The 21422-nt window shown below is 41.5% G+C and overlaps 2 protein-coding genes across 2 annotated transcripts; both read left to right on the forward strand.

Moving 5' to 3' along the window:
• The first annotated feature begins 282 nt into the window (after nucleotides 1-282).
• ube2d2 (ubiquitin-conjugating enzyme E2D 2 (UBC4/5 homolog, yeast)) lies at nucleotides 283-16476 on the forward strand. Its single transcript, XM_085788469.1, has 7 exons — nucleotides 283-531; nucleotides 2388-2451; nucleotides 7927-7958; nucleotides 8292-8369; nucleotides 8541-8646; nucleotides 10587-10680; nucleotides 15168-16476. The coding sequence occupies exons 1-7, from the start codon at nucleotides 508-510 to the stop codon at nucleotides 15211-15213; spliced, it is 444 nt and encodes a 147-aa protein (XP_085644595.1). The 5' UTR covers nucleotides 283-507; the 3' UTR covers nucleotides 15214-16476.
• A 1127-nt stretch (nucleotides 16477-17603) lies between these two features.
• Nucleotides 17604-21192, forward strand: LOC146980195 (CDGSH iron-sulfur domain-containing protein 1). The gene is made up of 3 exons (XM_085788471.1): nucleotides 17604-17823; nucleotides 19060-19262; nucleotides 20169-21192. The coding sequence occupies exons 1-3, from the start codon at nucleotides 17736-17738 to the stop codon at nucleotides 20256-20258; spliced, it is 381 nt and encodes a 126-aa protein (XP_085644597.1). The 5' UTR covers nucleotides 17604-17735; the 3' UTR covers nucleotides 20259-21192.
• Nucleotides 21193-21422: the final 230 nt, after the last annotated feature.

The following is a 21422-nucleotide window of genomic DNA, read 5'->3' on the forward strand; positions in this document are numbered from 1 at the left end:
AATTAGTGCAATCTTCTGTTGTTGTCAAAAGCACATGGCAGCAGGAGAAATCGAAATGGCTGACTGATTTTGAAGGCATGCAATTCATTTTTAACGTATGCTTGTGTTTTGTTTTTGTTTTTTTGTTTTGTTTTTTACCCCCCTTAATTAGCCTGTAATTTGTGTGGTTTAGGGTAAAATAGATATTCAAATTAGGTTTAGATGCGTGGTGGTGATGCTTTTATTGTGAAGGGCTGGGTTCGGAAGTGTTGTGGTGGTTGCTGGTGGCAGAACACAGGCCGCAGTGATTTGGTAGCCGCTGCAGTAGGAGGAAGGACCGCGGTTCTACCCTTCTGTCTTTCAGTTTCGCCTCGAAATTCTCTCGGTGGTTCATTCCTGTTACGATCGGTAACCTGAGTGTACAGTCACGGTGTTCTATGATAAGTAAATCGTAGTATTACGAAGGGACAGTGATATCAATCGCCATTTTAATCGCACGTTTTCCCTGACAGAAGCGCTAGCACAACAATGGCTCTGAAAAGAATTCACAAGGTAAGGAAGTGAACGACGAGGCCCGGGATTTCGCAGTTTCGTTAAGGATTTAGTTCCAAGGTTGCTTAGCTGATGCTCGTCCGGCGGGTTTGATAAACTGTGAATAATTTTTGAAAAATCACCAAATAACTCGGGCTGTGTTTCAACTGCCAGCTAACGGTCTGTGAATAGCGAGTGACGACAGTGAGAGAGAGCAGCAATGCGCCGCTTCTCCCTGCTCACCACCACCACCGCCGCCGCCGCTGCTGCTGCTGCTGCTGCTGCTGCCACGGACGGGCCGGTGGATCGACCGTTGACTTACAGTTAGCCGTTAGGTCGGCTCCTCTCGGCGATGTCACAGCAGTTAACCGTCGATAGATGTGATACTGGATGTTAGTCAAACCCCGTGGCTACTACCTGTGACGGTCGCCAGATAATGATGATATAAGCGGTGTGTTAGCTGTGTGTGGCTAACATTATCTGTCCCTGGCTAACTCGGAGACGCTAAAATGTTCTCCCGGATCGAGCTAGCTAACAACACCAGCGCTGTATCTCCACAGTAAAATGACGGTAGTTCCCAGTGTTTTGGGAAAATGTTTCACGGTGCTGTCGGCTCCCTCCTAGCTGTCCCTTAGCCTTGTACGCCAGGTAGACAACATTATTTATTACAGTGGCTTCAGCTTGTCCAACTCGCTCCTTGATTTGACAGATAAGTTATCCAGCTAGCGGCAGCGCTAACGTTAGCATGATTAAAGAGGGCACCTAGAGATGCTTACTTTATGTACAGAGTTGCCATTTGAATTATTTTGTTTATGGTTGATTCGTTTAATTTTTGAATATGTAACGGATTTTAGTAGATTTGATGTAGTATAGACTAGAGACACGGGAGCGTTTAGCCAAAGCTAGCGTGTATATTCCCCATTTATTTCGTCATGTAGCGTTTGTAATGCGTACATTCAGTCCAAACGAAGTGGTGTTAAATGGCACACGTGTGTTAGTGGATGTATTTGACGTTACCAGTGTTAATGCTCGATAAACGACCAACAACAAGAGAAACGCTAGTGATAATGTTAGCAGTGGTGAAAACAGGCCCCACGCGTTGTTCGCCTTTGATGTCATGTTGCTGACAGCAGGCGAGCAGCAGGTCTTTATTACAAGTTACCGTCTGTTTGATGGAGATAGCTGAGTGTTACTGTCCTGTGTGTTTGTCTGAAATACCTACAGAAACGTCAGCCCGTGACATAGTGTGGCTGATTGGCCAGCATTATGTTGACTGGACATCCTAAGTTGTTGTCGATCTGAAGCAGCTAGCATTCACGCTAAGCTAACATTTGCACCTCAACGTTACACCAGGCTACACACAACTAGCTCACACCAATTTACCGCAATGTTTTGGTTATAGTCTAATTTTTGCTCGTCATATCGCCGTGATCTCGATTCTAGTGTCACATGTACTACCTGCTGCACCTGGAGAGGTGCTCTTACGTAAGAGTGGTCACTCCAGTAATCACAATGTCACTGGCTGCAATAGTGCAGTTGTGTCAGTGGGCAGTTTTCAGTTAACTTTGGGTTGTTACTTTTGTTGGGAGGGTATGAAGCAGTCCAACACGTCTCAGGAGTAGTTTATAAACAGTGATAGTCATTCTGTACACAGTTGTCATACTTGACACTCTTTAAGTGGTATTTAAAAACAACAACTACAACAAAAATCTTAGTATTAGTAGGAAGTAGTGTCAGATTACTGTGTGGGAATTTCTTTTGTTTGTTTACAAATTAAGATGACATACTTTTTTATGTTACTGTTGTGGAGGTGTTTTAAATACTGTACTATAATACAGTAGGACATGATCAACTAACTTGTCATTTTTTTGTCTCAGGAATTGAATGACTTGGCACGGGACCCACCCGCCCAGTGTTCTGCAGGACCAGTAGGAGATGACAGTAAGTTAACATTAAAACCAACACTGTTCTGGTACCTGCGCGTAACCGGGGCTTGACATTGAACAATACTCCTGGTTTACACATCCCATATTTAATATACATTCCAAATGTTTGTTCAAAATATGTAGAAAAGGCAACATTTCCAATTAATTACAGACTATGTAGATCCCTTTAGATGTGAGTTACTTATGGATGATTTTCAGCTCTTTTCTCTCACATTAAATGTAATGGTTATTTTGTGTTTTACTTTGGATGAAGACAATTGTCAACAAAAAAGTGTCATCTCAACCAACACTTCAAAGACATACAACAGGCTAATATTTTGAATACTAGTGAATGTTCTGACCTCTGTGTGGAGTCCAATGCATTTCATTACATTTAAGGAAATCCTCAGTTTTCCCAGATCCGGGAAATACCTGGACTGCCTCTTGAGAAAATATATCCACCAGTGATGCTATTGCAACATCAGTTTCACTTTCGCTTTGAGGGCAAGTTTGAGGTTACATTCAGTTGAAAATTATTTTTACTGTAATAATACAGGGGCAAAAACATACTACTTATTTTAGATGTTTTGCCTGTGAGATATTGTATCAAAACTAAATCAAACAAAAGGGTTAATGACCTTATTTTTTCTGTTAAATTAAGTACATGACATTAAATTAATTTGGCATGAACTGTAAATGTTTTCTGTATTGTCAGGAAAAACAAGACAATGATGAACATTGATTTTTTTTCTGACTATTTAACTCATTGAGTGCCGCGCTCCTTTCCAAAGTTTTAGTCAAGTGTACCGGCAAATTAGACCATATTTGACTTTTTATTTTAGAGCCATAGTGTATTCTATATTATTGCCACCAACACATACTGTAGCTCATTTGAAAGGTTTAACTTTATCCTTCAAATGGCCACAAACCGTTTGTTTCTACGTGCCTCCGTTCCTGAGAAAAGTCAAGCTAAACATGGCTGGGTTTCACCAAAATCCCTCCTTTTTTCTAGAAAAGGAGATAGAGCGTCTTTTATGAAAGGTGCGCTGTTTGTGTCTGTCGCTCTTCAGACACTCGCATTTCTGGATCAAAGGGCTCGTATAAGATAAATATACACAACAATTGTTGTTCTATTCACAAAACCACCATCGGGGGCGGGGGGGGGCGCCACTAAACAGCAATAACACAGACGCACCGTGCCGTGTCACAGCCTCTCGCCGCGGAACGTGAGGGTCTGCCGGCCACAGCGGCTCGCGAACACCGGTCCCGCCGGTGGTCGCGGTCCGTCTGTGGTACGGGTCGGTGGTGCCGGTCTGCTTTGGCCCAGAGACCATCAGATTTTACCGCGGGAGGACTTTGGGGAGGACACGGTGTTGCTCCAGATGAAGACCGGGCGGGACAGTGGGCTGAGAGCTTCCTGGTTCAGCTCCCAGCTGCTGCAGCCTCGCGGGTGAGAGCAGAGCAGCAGCGGAGCAGCTGCGCTGCATCTGCATGCAGAACTCCGTTTGCAGAAGCTGAGTTATGATAAAAACTTCCAGATCATGAGCTGTCATGTGACTTTGATCGTCATCTATTTCAGTTCTCCTCGTCGTAGAGTCCCCAAATTTACATATAATGTGTATTAAAGTGTCTATTTTCATAATTTAAAAAAAAAGCAAAAAACGAAAAATTTCGTTTTTGGCACTCAACGCATGGGAACGAAAAACGAGAAATTACGTGGTTGGCACTCAATGAGTTAATATCAAGTACTGTCACATACAGAAATTAATTTGATGAAAGTTAATTCTTCACATTTGTAGCTTTTTAGCGTAATTTTTATCACCCTTCAAGTAGGGGCATTATTTAGAAAATATGAATTGACTTTTGTATTGAATGAAAATAGCATGTGGTTACACTGTATATTTCAAATACAGCAACATGCCAAATTGCTGCATGTTTTTTTTTTTTAGTGAATAAGGAGATTATTGTTGTGTAATCACAATCTACTTAATTGTAGCAGTATAGCTCCTGGCTGTGACCAGACTGTATACAGTCTGTCTCAGATTGTGTCATGCTACCAGCAGTTCAAAGCTTCTCTTTTAACATCTCAGCCACCTGTGTCTCTGCTTCCAGCATTTTTGTTGTTCACTGCTTTCTAAGCAGATTTGAATGCTTTCATCCATCTCTACTTCGACTTAAAACCGTCCTCTTTGTTTCAAGTCAACTACTTACTTGACCTTCAGTGATAGATATTTACTCACCAGTTTAGCTGGTATGTTTTTGTACACAAAGGTAAAACTTAATTTATTGGAAAGTGTGTGATGTTTTTTGTTGTGTAAGGTGAATAGGTGATCATGTCATCAGCGGATAATTCTACCTGAGGCATTGAGTTGTATTGTAGGACCATCAGAATAGCATGGTTGGCATATACACTATAGTAGAGACTGATCAAGGGCTGTTAATGTAAAACATTTTTTTCCTCAAGCAGCTTTTTAAGCTGAAAATGATAAAACAGGTACGAGTCACCCTTTGCAGGTTCAGTGAAACTATGGTAGCCCTTTTTAATATGGCGTCTTTCCAGCAGCTGTCTTACAAACACACAGCCACATCAGTAGAAACATGTCTCCCACATTTGTGTCATTTGATTAAGATCATTTACTACTCTCACCTTGTGGGATGAAGGTTATATGCTGTGCAAGTTTATATAAATGTTTCATAATGATTAAGCAACAGTTACTGTGGTAGTATTTTCCCTCAGTGCAGTAAGCATACAGTACTATAAAAGTTAAGGTTATGTGTCGTGATGGAATAAAAATCACATGCAGTTTAGTACAATGGTGATAAATACCACCTTTAGTGTCTGATGAGTGACACAGAGAGAGAAATCTCACTTCCAAATCCTGGTGTTAAGGTGGATTGTTTCATTAAACTAAAAGGTGAATCTGTATTTTAAACCCCCCTTATTTGACCTCCATCCTCTGCCAGCACAGCTATCTATAACAGGAAGTGAAAAAAGCTTGAATCCAAACAATAAAACGAGTTGAGATAATAAAGTGTCATGTACAGACAAAGAGTAATTTGCATTTATCTTATATAATCTTATCTATGCATCATTTTGTCAATCAACTTCTTTTGTTGAAATACAAATGAAGCATTTGCATAGCTTACACTTATTTAAACTCATTTTTGAATGCGATACTCTGTCTGATGTGGAGTGTAGAGGTGCTTTTTGTACTGTACAAGTGGATAGTTTTATTGTTCTGTTTGTCTAATCCAAAACAAACCAACAATAAGCTGATGCTTATACTTACAGGTGCCTTACTGTTCTTTTTATTTTTCTTCTATTAGTAACCCTTGTGTTGACTACGGTCACTGTCTGTACTATAGACCAGTTTTTTTTCCTGTCTGAAGAAAAGCAACCTGCTGCTGTAAACATAATGAAGAAGTGATAAAGTCACAGAGAGTTAATGTGATTGTGAATCAAAAATCATGCTGTTAATCAACACAGTCTAGTTCTGTTAAACATTGGAAGAGTCAGCTACTTTTAGGTCTGTGGTGTCTGTGATCACTTCCTTATCTGTGGTGACACTGCTGGAATTCACACATTTTAGAGACTTTTAAACTGAGCTTTACATAAAGAAATTACCAGACCTTGTGTCCAATAGATGCTTCCATGATAGACACACAGATCATTGTTTTTACATGTATCAAAGTCATATAAAAACATCCCTATTGAGTGGAGGTTGAACTACAGTTAATTAGCAGTAGAAGGAACTACTTCCATAAAACGTGTTGTTTTTCCCAACAATGACTAGTGCCGGCCTGTGTTGCTAGTAGGAGCTTGTTCCGGTGAAATCAGATAACTGTATGTCACTAACAAACTTGGTTGGCCTTATTGTTATTCCGATGCATGACACACAGAAGAAATCCTTACAGTCCAAAATGTTTACAAATGATGGATGAACACACACACACACTGATGTTAACATAAGTCAGTCTACAAAGCCTGACATGAAATAACTACACTGAGGAACAGTAGTGCCAGTGCCACAGCTTTGAGTGAAGGGGCTGATGTTTATCACGACTGTAACACCTGGTTTTCACCAGGGACCAACACCCACACCACTATCTCATGTTTTAAGTTTGTGACATGTGCAGGTACGAGCACATACATATTCATGGTTCACTGGGCATCTTGTATCAAGTACAACTTAAAATTCACAGGGTATTGTTTTATTGTGTACTGCAATTTGACATTATGATCAGTACCATTAAAAAATACTTATTCATAAATCTTCATTTATGTCACATTTAGTTCATGCTTTTTGAAAAAGACTATTACAGACATTATTCTTAATTCTGTTATTCCTTTTTAATCTATTTGAAGTGCTTGATTGGCATAAAAGATGCCTGATCCATATATTAAATATAGTTTCTTTCATCATATATACGAAATCACAACTAACACTGATCAATTCTGACAGTGGTTCTTAAGAAGTACTTGTTGGCTCTTGGGAAATACACATTGTAGCCAGAGCCTGACAAACTTTATGAATATTTGTGTTTGTGGAAAAGAAAAATTAACAAAGGCGTCATTATTCCAGAAAAAAAAAATCCTGTGCCTTCTTTGTTCATATAAGGTCACATTTGAGAAAGAATTGAGTAGATTTTACCTGCGGGCAACAAATGTTCTTGTTATGTCGAACTAAGTCAACACAAATGCAGTTTTTCTGTATTTCATTATTATCAACAAACGTTTCACCATATGAATCCTATTAGTATTCAGGCTTGAAATAAGTTTGTGTGTGTGTGAGGTTTTTCATGCCATTAAAACATATGGGCATGAGCATTTGAAGAGTGAGTCCAGATCATTCTAGTATACAGACATCATTAAGAGGAAATGGTTGTGTCAGAGCTAAAACATCATCACACTATTTTACGTTTTTTCTAATTTAACTTTTAATGTGTGCTTCAATGTCCCTTTTTCACAATGAAGCAAAACCATGGGAGAAATCAGCAGCAGCAACACTGCTCTCATGTCACTTCCTGTCAACCAACATCAAATAAACCACTTTTCTATGATAAAGAATGAAAGTGTTTCTTGCAACTCATAATGGCCATTGGTGATTGACTTTTTAGTTCGACACTGTCAGCATGTGTACCTGTTTAGATGCTCCCTAATCGAATTAATGTGTTTTATGTTTGATTCAATTTGTTTTTTTTACTAAGCATATTTATGCTAGGATAAAAAATAATCCTCTTCAAGAGTATTTTTATATTATTCATAGAAAGGCATTTTCTTGATGTAAATGTGAGTGTTCTGCCATGAGACGACCCTTTACCATTTACGATTGTAAAAAAAACAATGTTGAGTTGGAGTTTCTATAAGAGTCTGTTCCTCAGCTGCTCAAATAAACACAAATAGCAAATGTGGTGTTATTTATTCTTACATTTCTCAGACACGTTCTCAGTGTTTCATCACTAATGTATCTGTTTTTTTGTTTTTTTTCAGTGTTTCATTGGCAAGCCACAATAATGGGACCTGTAAGTATCGCCACATTCACAGCCTTATCACACTGCTTTCGTTTTTCATAACGACTAATAGGTGCAACTGTTCTGTCATTATTGTTATTCTCACGATCTGAACTCTTGACTTATAGCTTAACTAATACAACATCTGTAGAGCTAATGTCAACTTTTACTGCTGTGCTTCATCAGTTTTATCAGTGAGGAGGTAAACTTTATTCAGCCAACATTTTCCTGGTTAACAGCACCTGTAGTATTTTTTAAATGTATGATCTATTTTGTATGCATCCATCTGTCATGAATGTAATTCATCACTAATAAAATGAACGGGTTTCTTTGTCCCCACATTAGAATGACAGTCCTTACCAGAGCGGGGTTTTCTTCTTGACCATACACTTCCCCACAGACTACCCCTTCAAACCGCCAAAGGTAAACAAGATATACCAAGTAGCAACATATACATAATAAAACGGAACAGTGCTTCTTGTCTGATACAACACGCCGCACGCAGCTTTATGTCATTCAGCTTCCTGTTGTTCCTCTCATCTGCCCCCCCTTCCTCACCCCCACTGCCCACGTTCCTCTTCTCTCTGTTTTCAGGTTGCATTTACCACAAGAATCTACCACCCAAATATCAACAGCAACGGCAGCATTTGTCTTGACATCCTGCGATCACAGTGGTCTCCAGCTCTCACCATCTCCAAAGGTAGGCCGCCGCCGACTGGTCGTCACACTCTCGTCTCAAGACTCAATGGTGCAGATAAATGGCTGATGGTACTGCCTGTCTAAACAGCATGCTAAGAGTGAAGGCAAAGAGGAAGCATGTTGGTTTCCCATTAAATGAAAAAGCTGAGACAAATAATACATTTCCACTTTCCTTTTGCAAAAGTCCTTGTAATAAATTGGAGTATGGAGTATTGGACTATCTCTAACCCAGTGACGGTTAATACGGGACTGGCTTATAAAGAAATAGGGACTCAAGTCATTGCAGCTTGGACTCGGGTCAACTTGAGTTGCTGTTTTGAAGACTTGTGACCTGACTTGACAAAAAAGAAAAGACTTGAGACTCGACTTGGAAGTTATAGACCCGGGTCTTGACTGTTGTTCATCATGTCATGTTTACAGTTTAAAGATAAAGTATAAAACAAATATCTGTTGATTTATTATTGACCAGTATGCGACAGGGCTCGAGACTATCATTTATTACTAGGAGTAAGTGGCCCCCTAACTTAAAATTTTAGGAGCACAAGCAGAAAGAGGCAAATTTATTGGTCGCACATGCGCAAGTAGAGGAAAAATGTACTTGCACTGTCTCAAATTTTAGGGGCAAAATGCCTCCTTTTAGGGGCAGTCTGGAGCCCTGTGTGAGCGCGCCCTGGGAACGGCATTGTCATGATTGGATGACTGCCCTGTCAATCAGCCAAGCCCCTTGCTACCAGGTTGTTTTCATGGAAAAACACACCCTCTCCTATTAGGCCAGCATCGTCATGTCAGCTGGAGCGGTGCCAGGAGCCGTCACCTCCAGCCTCAGAAACTACAGATGTGAAGCCGTAGAAAACGTTGTGCTAACGTTCCCATCTGCATGTTGATGAAGCAGTAGGTCGGAGGAGCTCACTAACTGACCAGTCAACACCCAGTCACGCTTTAGTCAATTAACTGATACATGTTTTTAGAACAGTAAACGATCATTTGTATGAACCCCTCAGGTCTCCTCAGGCTGAAGCAGCAGCTGATCTCAGCTCAGTCCCAGTCACTCCTCACTCAGCTAAACTCCAAATGCTCAGACAGCTGTCCAGATGTGTGATTCAGATTCACTGGATAGATGAACCACGTTGATGACACAAATGTAGATGTATAAAACCAGTCCTGTGTGCAATGTAGAGCTGGCGCTTCAACTGTATGAGCAGAGTTTTTTTTTGTTTTGTTTTTTCATATTGCCGTTTATTAATACAGAGTGTGACTAAGTCTTGTAATGGCAGGGAAACCTTTCTTTGACTGTGAGACCTTTTTCCCAGGGTCTCAAGCCACATGTCCATTTTGTCATGTATTGAAAAAGAAGTAAAGTGCTGAAAAAGTTAAAGTTAGCACTGGTGCCAGAGGACACTGACAGACAAAACAGTGATGAAGTAACTTAAATATTGGTTAAAAACTGAGTAAATTGAGTTGGTATGGTTTTAAAGTATGGTTTCAAATGGAGTATTAAATATGATTTTAAATTGGAGTAATTATAAGTTAAAACCAATATTTCGTAGCCTTAATATAGCTTAAAAACAGTACATGATATAAATGTGATTAAATATGTGGTAAATATGGTTAATTCATCATTAGACTTTAATCATGATCATTGCTCAATATCATTATTTGACAGGTACTAATATCTTGTTTTTTCTTTTAATTACTATTAAAAATAATTACTAAGGAGTCTTGACTTGCCAAAGAAAAACTGACTTGGGACTTGCACATGTGTGACTTGATCCCATGTCTGCCTCACACACACACAACACCACAGTCACATGTATTGTCACTGTATAGAATTAGAAAAGCATGTGTATGGCTGTGACCAATACACTGTCTTTATTACTGAAGGAAAAACAATATATTTTTTTTCAAAATATCTTAACTCTCAGCCTTTGCTCTGTGTTCCAGTCCTCCTGTCCATCTGCTCTCTGCTGTGTGACCCAAACCCGGACGACCCCTTAGTACCTGAGATCGCCCGCATCTACAAGACGGACAGGGAAAAGTAAGTATTTGTCATTATGTGTTGTACATAATTTGGGTGTAGTATGATTTGTTTCCATGCTTCACTCCACAACATTGACCATGAAGCCGTTGGTTACCAGCCTCAACGCTTTCTCTTAATAATCTACCCAAGCCAGTAACACACCTGCTTTATGCCAGAAACTGTCTGTTTATCAGCAGAAGCTACATCTAATAATGACTATTTATTTTGTAAGGGATTGTAACTACTACAACAGCAATGGTGCAGAAAGCACAAGGGATGTAAAAAATGTCTGAAAGAAAAAGTATTTTGGCAATTCATAAAAGTTGTTGTTTGGGAACAGGACACAGTTAAGATCGATATTTTTCTATTAAACATTGAACAATAATTTCCCTTAACTTACAGCCCTGTGCTCCGATCCATCAGTCACTAATTCATTAAAAATATGTGAATGGCATATTGGCATTAATACTTCTAGCACTGATCACTAGGCACCTATTATTATACTCTGGTGTCTGTAGCTCAGAGAAGCACTGACTGGTGTAGCCCCACCTCCAAACTTGTTCATTATACCAACACTACACGCCACCAAATCAAAACATGTCAGCTGTGTGGAACTTTTCACTGTGAGACTGATATACAGAATGATGGGTCTGAAGGTCCTATGAATGTAGTGCAACTGCACACTTGTAGCCAGTGTTGGGAGGATGTATTCCCCTACAGATTACTGATTACATGCCCTAAAATGTAATCTGTAATGTATTTGGGTTACTACGGAAGCCGAGAACGGCCACGTCCATAATATTTTTTTTATTATCGTTTTCTCGTGATAACGACTTATTATTTCGTTATCTCGAGATAACAAAGTCCGTTTTCTCGTGATAACGAATTAATTTATTTTGTTATCTCGAGATAACAAAGACCGTTTTCTCGTGATAACGAAATAATCATAGAATGTGTCGTTGACATGGTTGCCTAGCAACATGTTTCCCCGGTGCAATCGCTTCTGTTTACATCCATGGTAGCAGCTGGTTAGCCGCTGTATGTTCGTAGCAGGAGGCTACTAAAGCGAGTCTGTTGAAAACACTACACATCTACAGATCTAACGTAACAGAAGAGATGTTTTTCGTGGGACAATTGCCCAAAACCATGTGTAGAACTCAAATCAGTGAGCTGATTAATGTGATCACATCATCCTGATTTCAGCCTTCAAGAGCTGCCACTAACGTTAGTCTGCTCTGAGGAGCTGTCAACAATGAAGTACCGGTAAGTTACACTTAACGTTAGTTTGTTTACTGAGCTGGGTTTATTTAAGGGGCTACAGGTTAGCATAAACACATGAGAGTAGACTACGTTATGGCAGCTCCAGCTAAGGTAATGTTAGCTAGTTGCTGCTCAGACAAAGCTCATGAACACTGCTGTCTTGCCAAATTAACATTAGCCTACATGTCAGTGGTCGCAGGCAACAGGTGTCTGATGGTTCGAGATAAGGTTGTGATTTCTGACAGCAGCAGCAGCCAGTAGCTAACGTTAGCTTAGCTGAAACAGGATAGATGGGACCACCGGCCGGTAGCCCCTTAAATAAACCCAGCACAGTGACGTTATACAAACTAACGTTAAGTGTAACTTACTGGTAAGTTATTGTTGACAGCTGGTGTGGACAATAATCACACCAGTGAGTAGACTAGAGTAGAAAAGTTAACTGCCCCATGCTCGAGCTGAACAGTAGCCTCCTGTTGCTGGCAACCATGGCAACCATGTCAACGACACATTCTATGATTATTTCGTTATCACGAGAAAACGGACTTTGTTATCTCGAGATAACGAAATAATAAGTCGTTATCACGAGAAAACGGTAATAAAAAAAATTTATACGGACCTGGCCGTTCTCGGCTTCCGTAGGTTACTCAAGTAAAGTAACGTATTCTTTATACTTTCTGGATTATTTTTAGATTACTTCAAAATCGCCTGCCTTAGCGCCTTTAACTGGGACACTGAGTTTGCTTTAGAGAATGATCTTACACATGATCTAATAGGCTACCGTGGCTCCTTTAAACTGAAGCATTAATTAATATGTGTTTGAATTTGTCAAACCACATTTTAATTTGTTATTGATCATCCAGCCATATTTAAAGGTGTACAGAAAAGAAAACTGAATTTCAGCCCACTCTGGATCATAAAATTAATGTAATAACTCATCTTTCAGACGATGTAGGCCAAACTTTGTGCAAAATTCTATTTTTGAGTAAATCCGGGATGAAAGTGTGTATTTTTTTTCCCGCATTGGATAATGCAAGCGCATGGATTATACGTCAGCCTCCCTGTACACGATTCATCAGCCACTGATATTGGATCCGTAATCCGTCATTCAAACGTCTGAGACACGCACACACACACGGAGCTCGGTCTCGCCCCAAGCTTTGAATATCCCGCCCGCTCGATAACGACCAATCAAATTCGTTTTCCTTACTCGGGTAAACTCGTGTTGCAGCTCGGGACAACTCGGCGCGACAAACAGGACAAACGGCCATTTCTGTACACCTTTAAATGATTTGTTTTAAATAGCCAATCACATTGAATTAGTAGGCCTAGGCTATATTAAAACTGAGCAGCTTTCTCTGCTCTACGGTCCAGACTACAGCCTCTGAGCCTCTAATACTTCTGCAGAATACCCTTGAGAAAATACACAATTTAAAAAGGTTTTGTTTGTGAGTGTAGGGCAAGCAACATGATATAAAGTGATGACAGGAGCCACTGTTAAATCTGTAGGCTAACTCTAAAAATGTACTTGAACTCTTCTCTGCTGAAGTTGGTGTCGTTTTGGAAACAGTGTGACTGACGTTGCTGTTAAACCATGCTCATTATAAACATCATGACAGTCCAGGATCCTTTTAAAAACGTGATCCTGTCGCAGTTCAGCAGTTTCAGCAGAGACGGCCGGCGAGCTTAGCACTTAACCCTCCTTTCTTTCCCCGCATTAGAGCACTCTGGGCCGGCGGAGCTGGGTTAATTGTGTCGCCGCTGTTTTGTCCATCCCTCTCCCACCTTGATGGTTATAACTTCGCCACAGTGCAACAAGCATCCACACAGTCATCGCAACCTGCGTGTAGTGCAATAGACTAAAGTAATCCAAGTAATCCATTATTTTAAAGGGACAACGAGGAGTTTTGGAAAAGCGAAGCGTTTTCACACTACATTTATGAGCCTCTGCGCGCACCGTACATTTCTTTGACCGGCGCAAGACAGACTCATGTTTTCATTCATCAATAATTAAAGTCAGAGGTTCAAAGAGGTTCAGTTACCATAGTAGTTCCGACCATAAACGGCGATTCTGCGGCGTTATTCTCATAACTTGCCACGAAGGAAACGCTGGTCGGCTCGACCAGCATCTCCGCCACCACTAATAATAACAAAATAACGATAGAGACAGAACGATATATTTATCGAAAATGGAGCCATTAACAAGTGTGGGTAGCGGAGATTCATCCACATTAACGTGAGACTTTTTTATAACTGAATAGAAACTCCTCGTTGTCCCTTAAAAGAAATTATCTGTACTCAGAATACACCAATGTAACAGTTACTCATATTTTGTATTTTAAATGCGTAACACCGTTACGTGTGATCCGTTACTCCCCAACCCTGCTTGTAGCAGCTGGAATCACACTTCACTATGTCATTGGTAGCCATTTAAAGAGTGCAACATTTGTTTAAAAAAAAACGATTAAACCTTGGTTTGAGACATTAAATTTGCCTAAATCAGCAGTGTGCCGTTACAGCAGCCACCTGGTGCGCTATCTGTCATCAGTCTACTCTAGTGACTCGCTGGCTCTGCTGTCATTTGTGTTCTTTAGATTCCTATAGAAAATTAAAACATAATGTACCCTCAAAAAAGGTGATGATCACAAAACCTATCCTGTCTTCTCCTATGCAGGTCCTGTATTTACATACTTCATAATAGTGGATTAGGTTTCACTGAAAAAGGTTTTTACTGCAGTTTATTTTCACTGCCTCCTCTGGATTTCAATCAAATTTCTGGTCATTGTATCATAGGAGCAGAAAATGATCATGAAGCAAACATGTATTCAAGGATTTGTTCACGTCTGTATTATTTGTATCTCCAAGTACAAAGTATTGTGCACTGACGAGCTTGATAAACATAATCAGAGCAGCGGAGGTTGGCTGTCCTTTTGCTTTTGCCATATCTGTACTTGAGCAGTGTGGATGTTTTGTTTGTCACTGACTGACCAGCAGCAGCAATTTCTGGCGGTTGCTGCAGTGGCAACAGGAAATAAAAAAAGTAACCTGCTGAAACATTGGTACAAAATGTGAGCTCCTGCAGAGTGACCAGCCAGCTGGTCTCGCAGCTGTTGTCAGGGCAGCAGCAAAACTTATGTGCTCATAGAAAGTAATGGAAGTGACTGTGTTTTTTCCTACCGATAGGTCGGCCCTCACAAGGCCGAACCATTAACGACTCCCTCTCTGTCTCTCTCTCTGCTTGTTCACAGGTACAACAAAATAGCTCGGGAATGGACACAAAAGTATGCAATGTAGTGTTGGAGTAGAATCATGGCCAACCACCTCTACGACATAAGGTTAGGGGAGCTTCAGACGTAAAGAGAAAACAAACAAAAAACCATACAAACAAATGAAAAGTTTAAAACAAGATCTTGTTGGTTTCCATTGGAGTGCTTTCTTTGAGCCACGCCTCCCCTTCACCAGAGTACCTGTAAAACTCCCTCTGCCCCAACTCCACACTTTGTTCTCTCTCTCTCTCTCTCTCTCTGTTTGCCTCCCTCCTCCCCTCCTGCCTCTCAGCTCACCTGCCCCCACCCTCCAGTGTACATATTGTCAACTTGCAATGGTAACACCCAACTCCTCTACTTCTTTTTCACCTCCTCTGACCCCCCCATCTCCTGACCTCTGTATTCCGTTACATTTGTCACCATGCAGGTTGGACTGTTGTGCCACCCCCAACCCCTCCCACGCCCCCCTTCTCCTACATGCCTGCATCCTCACCCATCCTCCCAAGACGTTAATCACTAAAAGCATTCCTTTGAGCATCTGTAAAACTTTGAGGGGACCTTTTTATTTCCCTATTTTTCCTTCAGGGGGGAGGGGGACAATAATATGGAGGGATTTTTACACTCTGTACCCTTTCTTGTTTTGTTGTCCTTAGAATTCCCATCTGTTGAGGTGACAATTCAAGAAAGCAGTTTTCGCATGCGAGTCGAAGGGCACTCTGTATTTTATACAATGAAAAAAAAAATCATTGCAGGCTATGTAAAATGGCCGATTTTGGTCTTTGTTGGATTCTATGAAAGGACTTGAATTTATCCCCACACCTCCTGCTCCTCAACCCTCCTTCCCTCCCAAACCACCTGACCCAAGTTGACCCCTTTGTACACACACATGAACACACATGCACGCACAACTGTAACCCCATGTCACCCCCCCACCACGACCACCACATTTTCTTTATTCATAAAGTGGAGGTTCTGGACCAGGTATTTAAGCAATTTATTTTTCTTAGTTTAACCTGTGTTTTTATTCCCCACCCCCATAACTCTTTAGGTTGCTTTTTTTTCTTTTCTTTTGTTTCTTTTCTTTATTTTACTTTCTTTTTCTTTTTTTGTTTGTTTTTTGTTGTTTTTTTTTGCTATTGTTAAATTAGAAGCTAACATCTTAAATGGCTATGGGACTGGCTTGGGCTCTGGGTGCGAGGAGAACCCACTCTTCTTGCACAAAACCTCTGTATATTGAATTACCTGAGAGGCTCGTTGAGCTTTGTGTGTTGATTAAACTGTGTAATAAAAACCCATGACTCCTGTGCAGACTCATTTTCAGGCCCTGTTAAAGGACGTAGAGGTAGGAGAGGAACATGAAGCCAGGTCACATTCATGACCCAGTTCTCCTGAAATTTTACTAGATGAATAATACATGCAAAACAACATGATTTACTTGCAAACAATAAATTATTTTTGGGTGTTTGGAAATGTCATATTAATGAGCTCTACTTCACTAAAACTTTGTTTTTCAACTGCTCAGATTTAGATTGCAGGAGATGTTGTTCCATGTGTTTACTGATGCTGCCAGGTCTTAAACTTTGAGTTCAAATTGAATTTAAGTGAGTTTTGTAGCTTTAAACTCTACCTTTAGTAGTCATCACTTAACTAATCCATTCATACGTTTAATTGTCATGAAGGTGGGCCGCTTTGTCGCCATCTTGTGGTGCTAAAAACCAAAAACAAACTGAGTCCATTAAACAACAAGCGCCGGTCCTCTGATCAGGCATCAACAAATAATGTCAAAGGAGTACTTTTTATTTATTTATTTATTTTAATGCGAAACGGTTTTCGAAAAATAAACTGTATGAGGGTTTTTGGCTCACCATGTGTACTTGGTGATCATGATCAGGAGGGCATTTTAACTCTCATATAAGGAAATGGAACTCACCAAAGGTCGAGGAAATCAAGATGGTTCTCCTCCTGTGACAGCGTTTGGCCTAATCTGCCGCCCTGCGTGTGTCGATTAAATGATTTTCAACTCCAACTTTAATCATTTAATTAAAACATTAGTTGAAAGTATCTCCATACATTTTAATGAGTGGTCAACAGTACAGTTGTCTTACCTTCGAGCAACGACCAACTCAGCAAAGTGGGTTCGCTGTCGGACACTGTGCAGTGTGGTTGAAAGGTCCGCTAAAACAGTTAGTGTACTCGACTACACCTCTATGGACTACACATGTACATAAGGTGTTATAACGGTCATATGTAGACTCTCGCATTTAAACTTCAGTGGAAAGAATACCCGGGAATTGAACCCGAAAGTGTTTGGCCTGCGTAAACAACACTGAAGCGAAGCCGGAAGTCGTCCGGAGCGCGGCCTGAATCCTCTTGTTATGACAGAACAGCTCTGTCCCGCCTCAGGCCCTGATTGGCTGGCAGCTCAGTGACGTGAGCGCCAGCCCGGTGCAGCAGTCGGACAGAGTTCAGATAAGACTCTGTCGGTTCTCCCCGGTTGACCTTGCTTTCGAGAGCTGACCACAAACAACACACCGACCGTCCAGGGACAACATGACGACTCCGAGTCTACCTGCCATGCCCCCGCTGCCGATGCCTCCGCTGCCCTCATTACCCAGCGAGGGGCTGCGGTTCTCCAAAGGTAAAAGTATTGACGCCAGCTAACGGTGTGCTAGCATTTAATGCATGTTTTCGTTTCTCCGCTCAAACGCTGCCTGCCTTCATGCTCTCCGGGCGCAGCGCTGTTAAACGGTCAATGTAAATGTAATGCACAAACCTCAGTATGATATATAAATTATTGTAAAGTCAGATACTTTTCGCTGCTTTGTCAACAGCCAGGTCCGTAGCTGGCCCTCAGCCATGTAGCTAGCCAAGTGAAGTGACCACTCAGCCGGGCTGGAGTCGGCCACAGGTTATGTTTCCAACTTTAGACGGTCACTCACATAGTTTTTGGCCCGTCGGATCCAGCCGTACTTGGCAGTCCCGCCATCCCTCCAGCATGACTGTCTCTGTGTATGCGAGAGCCTCTCGTCGCTCTGGTGAAGCAGCTAATCAGTGAACTCTGTGATCCAGGGTCCCCGCAGGGCCCCTGCTCTTTTTGTCCTACGACTTCACGTCATGTGATGCTCAGTGGACTTGGATAATCCTCCTGCAATTTAGCAGCCCCCGGTAGAAACAGGGAGACCGACGCACATAATATACCTCTGAAGCTGTTGGTTGTTTCTGCATGTAACAGGGGAGGAGAAACCCTCCATCACCCTCACTCCTCTGATGATGATGGTGCAACATGGCGAAACTGTAGGGAGCAGACAGGTTGTTCATTAGGCTTCAGGCTGGCAAACCTCTCTCTGTTTCAGCCACATTTTTACTCTGGTCATTCTGGAGGACATAGGCAGTGGCGCTATTTGATTTCAGTTCTTAATATTAAAGCAGAAGTAAGCGGAATATTTGTGTTAATATAAGTCTTAAATTGTTATATCTTCCGACAGCAATCACTTATATAGAGTGTTTGGTCTGAAACACGGGTCTGTCAGTCACTCTGCTCTGCTGTAAGCCGAGGAGAAAACTTTCCTTGTATCCTACAACCTTTATCCAATGAGGAGAGAGAACGGCATAAAGGGGCGGTCCTCTGTGTGTGTGCAGCCAAGGGATGTGCGTGAATGTGGTGACGTAGGGACGAGGACCAATAGATCCATGACGAGGGCAGGGACTGCTAACTCCACCGGCTGACAAGAAGTCAGCCAAAACGACCGGGTCGCTTACTTCTGCTTTAATATCTGTATCACTCAGATTATGTGTTTTCATGAGGCAAGCGTTGGTTTTTATGGAAAGTTTCTGTATGTGCTTGTTCACCATGACATCGTCTGTCCCTCCACAGAGCACCTGGTGGTGGCGGTGCCGGTGGCAGTGGTTGCAGCTCTGGGAGGCTTCCTCGTCAGCCATTACCTGAACAGGCGGAGCTGTAAAAAGGGCCTGGTGAACACGTCCATCAGCAAAGACAGTCCCAAAGTGGTCCACAGCTTTGACATGGAGGACATCGGAACCAAGGCCGTGTACTGCCGCTGCTGGAAGTCCAAGAAGGTCAGACCTCATCAGCCAGTTCATAGAGTTTTTAGACTCTGTAGCAGGGGTCAAAACTTTACTCAGTTAAACATCCTTCTGCTGTTTGCGGGGCCAGACTTTGACGTCGCTCCATCCTGACATAGACTTCAACAATACGGCTACTCTTAATAGTTATCACTGTGTATTGTCTTGTCCTGTGTTGCTATATATGTTTGTTTTTCACCCGTCTTACACACTTTTACACTTGTATTGTTTATCACCTGCATTGCACTATAAATAAAAAAAACAAAAACAAAAACAAACAAAAAAAAACAATACGGCTACTCTACAGGTGTATTTAACACTGAATTAAATGTTTTAATAGAAGATAGCCATAAAAGATTGGTGGAGATGAAATATCTTTTATTCTACTTTTTATTATAATCACATAGATTCTCAGTCAGATAATGGAGCAAACATGTCAACTGAGAAGCAGTTTATTACCGTTTCCGTGTGACAGCTCTCACATGATGTCACTTTTTCTACAAACAATCAGGCTGGAACAAAGTTTGATTGACACAGTTCAGCTGACCGGTAGATTTCTGACACGGTTTAAAGCTGTAGAGACGATGCTCCTCAGGTGCTTCGGTGCTCAAGAGGTGTCTTTGTTCACGAGTGTCCCCCATGATTGTAGCACACATCATTACCAGCTGCTTGGTTTACTGGTAGGTCATTACGGCGTGTCTTGGGTCAAGCTGACAGTGACGTTTTAGACTGCCCTCTGCTGGAACAAAAGGGAAACAGCTTCAGACCGTCTGTTGTAAATCTTGAATCAGATTATTACAGTATCAAATGTCGACTCCTCCCACATTCAAAAGACCAAGGGGCTTAACCTTGATGAGAGGAAATCTTGTTCTCCTCTGAGGTCATGTGTTCTCATTGCAGTTCCCGTTCTGTGACGGAGCCCACGCCAAACACAACGAGGAGACCGGGGACAACGTCGGACCGCTCATCATCAAAAAGAAGGATGCTTAAACCAATCAATCAATCAATCACAGAGCTCCATACTCCCTCGGATTCTCATGTACCTGCTCCCCCTCCTCCCAGTTTCTACAATTGTCTACCATCATCATAAACGGTGTCATGCTGGCTGTCACGGTACGACACCGCTTCGATCAAACAGTGGATGTGCTTCATAGCCCAGAGTAGACGCTCAGAAAGTGCTGAATAAATTCTAAATGTTGATCCCAGACCTTCCACACTGCATTAGACGACATGACATTGAAATCAAAGGTTATCTGAGGAGAGATAAGGAAGGGACTTTGGCACCCGGTGCTCTCAGACAACTGAGCTGTCAGCAGCGTTTTGCTGCATTTAACATGAAGGATTTGGTCAAAATTCACATCAGACCTGAAATACCTGTGTGTGTGGCCTTTATGTTGTCACGGCTGGTGTCACCTGACCTTCCTTCTCAGCTCCTCCAGGTGTGAAGCAGGGCATCAACACATGTAATGAACTGGTCGCTCTGCCTCAGTCACAGCAGTATTTCATTGAAACTCAGTCTGGGCCTTATATTTAAATCTGAACACACACACACACACACACACACACACACACACACACACACACACACACACACACACACACACACACATATGAATGTTACATGTTTTGATTTTTGCACTAAGAACTGCTTAGTCAGAGGAAACGGGAGTTTAGTCTTGTCTTAAATGAAATAATCATTGAGTCCTGAGAAGTGTGAAAACACTATGTTCTGTCTGATCACATACTGTTGCTCTCTGAGGAAACTGTTGTATTTAATCTGTAAAGTGTTGACGGCTGAGAACTCTGCTTATAAAGGATATATTTTGCCTTTTCTTCAGATTTATTTTCTACTGGCTGTGGTGTGTGTGACATGATGATTTATTGCTGTGTGTATACTGTGAATAAAACCTGTTGAGTGATCTGATTTTTGTAAACTTCTCTTATTCTTGTTTATGCATAGGGGCCGTTTCTTGTTTTCCGGAGCCGAGGGGCCAAACTCTACATGTTTGTTTTGAACCACAAGATCAAATGAGCTTCATTTAACCACTTCACCCCTTAGCAGAGCCCGTGTGTTTATGGATTAACAGTAGGCAGGGATAATAAGTAAACAGGGCCGTGTGCTGGCTGCTCTGGGATCAGTGTGTTTGTGTGTGT

Source organism: Trachurus japonicus, chromosome 10, assembly GCF_045865225.1.
Source record: "Trachurus japonicus isolate A0001 chromosome 10, Traja_1.0".
NCBI classification, from domain to species: domain Eukaryota; kingdom Metazoa; phylum Chordata; class Actinopteri; order Carangiformes; family Carangidae; genus Trachurus; species Trachurus japonicus.

Bases quoted from the DNA above. Each gene is read 5' to 3' on its own strand.
- LOC146980195 (XM_085788471.1), top strand. From the start codon at position 17,736: ATGACGACTCCGAGTCTACCTGCCATGCCCCCGCTGCCGATGCCTCCG. The intron at 17,824-19,059 runs GTAAAAGTATTG...GTCCCTCCACAG, and splicing joins GGGGCTGCGGTTCTCCAAAG to AGCACCTGGTGGTGGCGGTG. The intron at 19,263-20,168 runs GTCAGACCTCAT...TTCTCATTGCAG, and splicing joins GCTGCTGGAAGTCCAAGAAG to TTCCCGTTCTGTGACGGAGC.
- ube2d2 (XM_085788469.1), top strand. From the start codon at position 508: ATGGCTCTGAAAAGAATTCACAAG. The intron at 532-2,387 runs GTAAGGAAGTGA...TTTTTGTCTCAG, and splicing joins CTCTGAAAAGAATTCACAAG to GAATTGAATGACTTGGCACG. The intron at 2,452-7,926 runs GTAAGTTAACAT...GTTTTTTTTCAG, and splicing joins AGGACCAGTAGGAGATGACA to TGTTTCATTGGCAAGCCACA.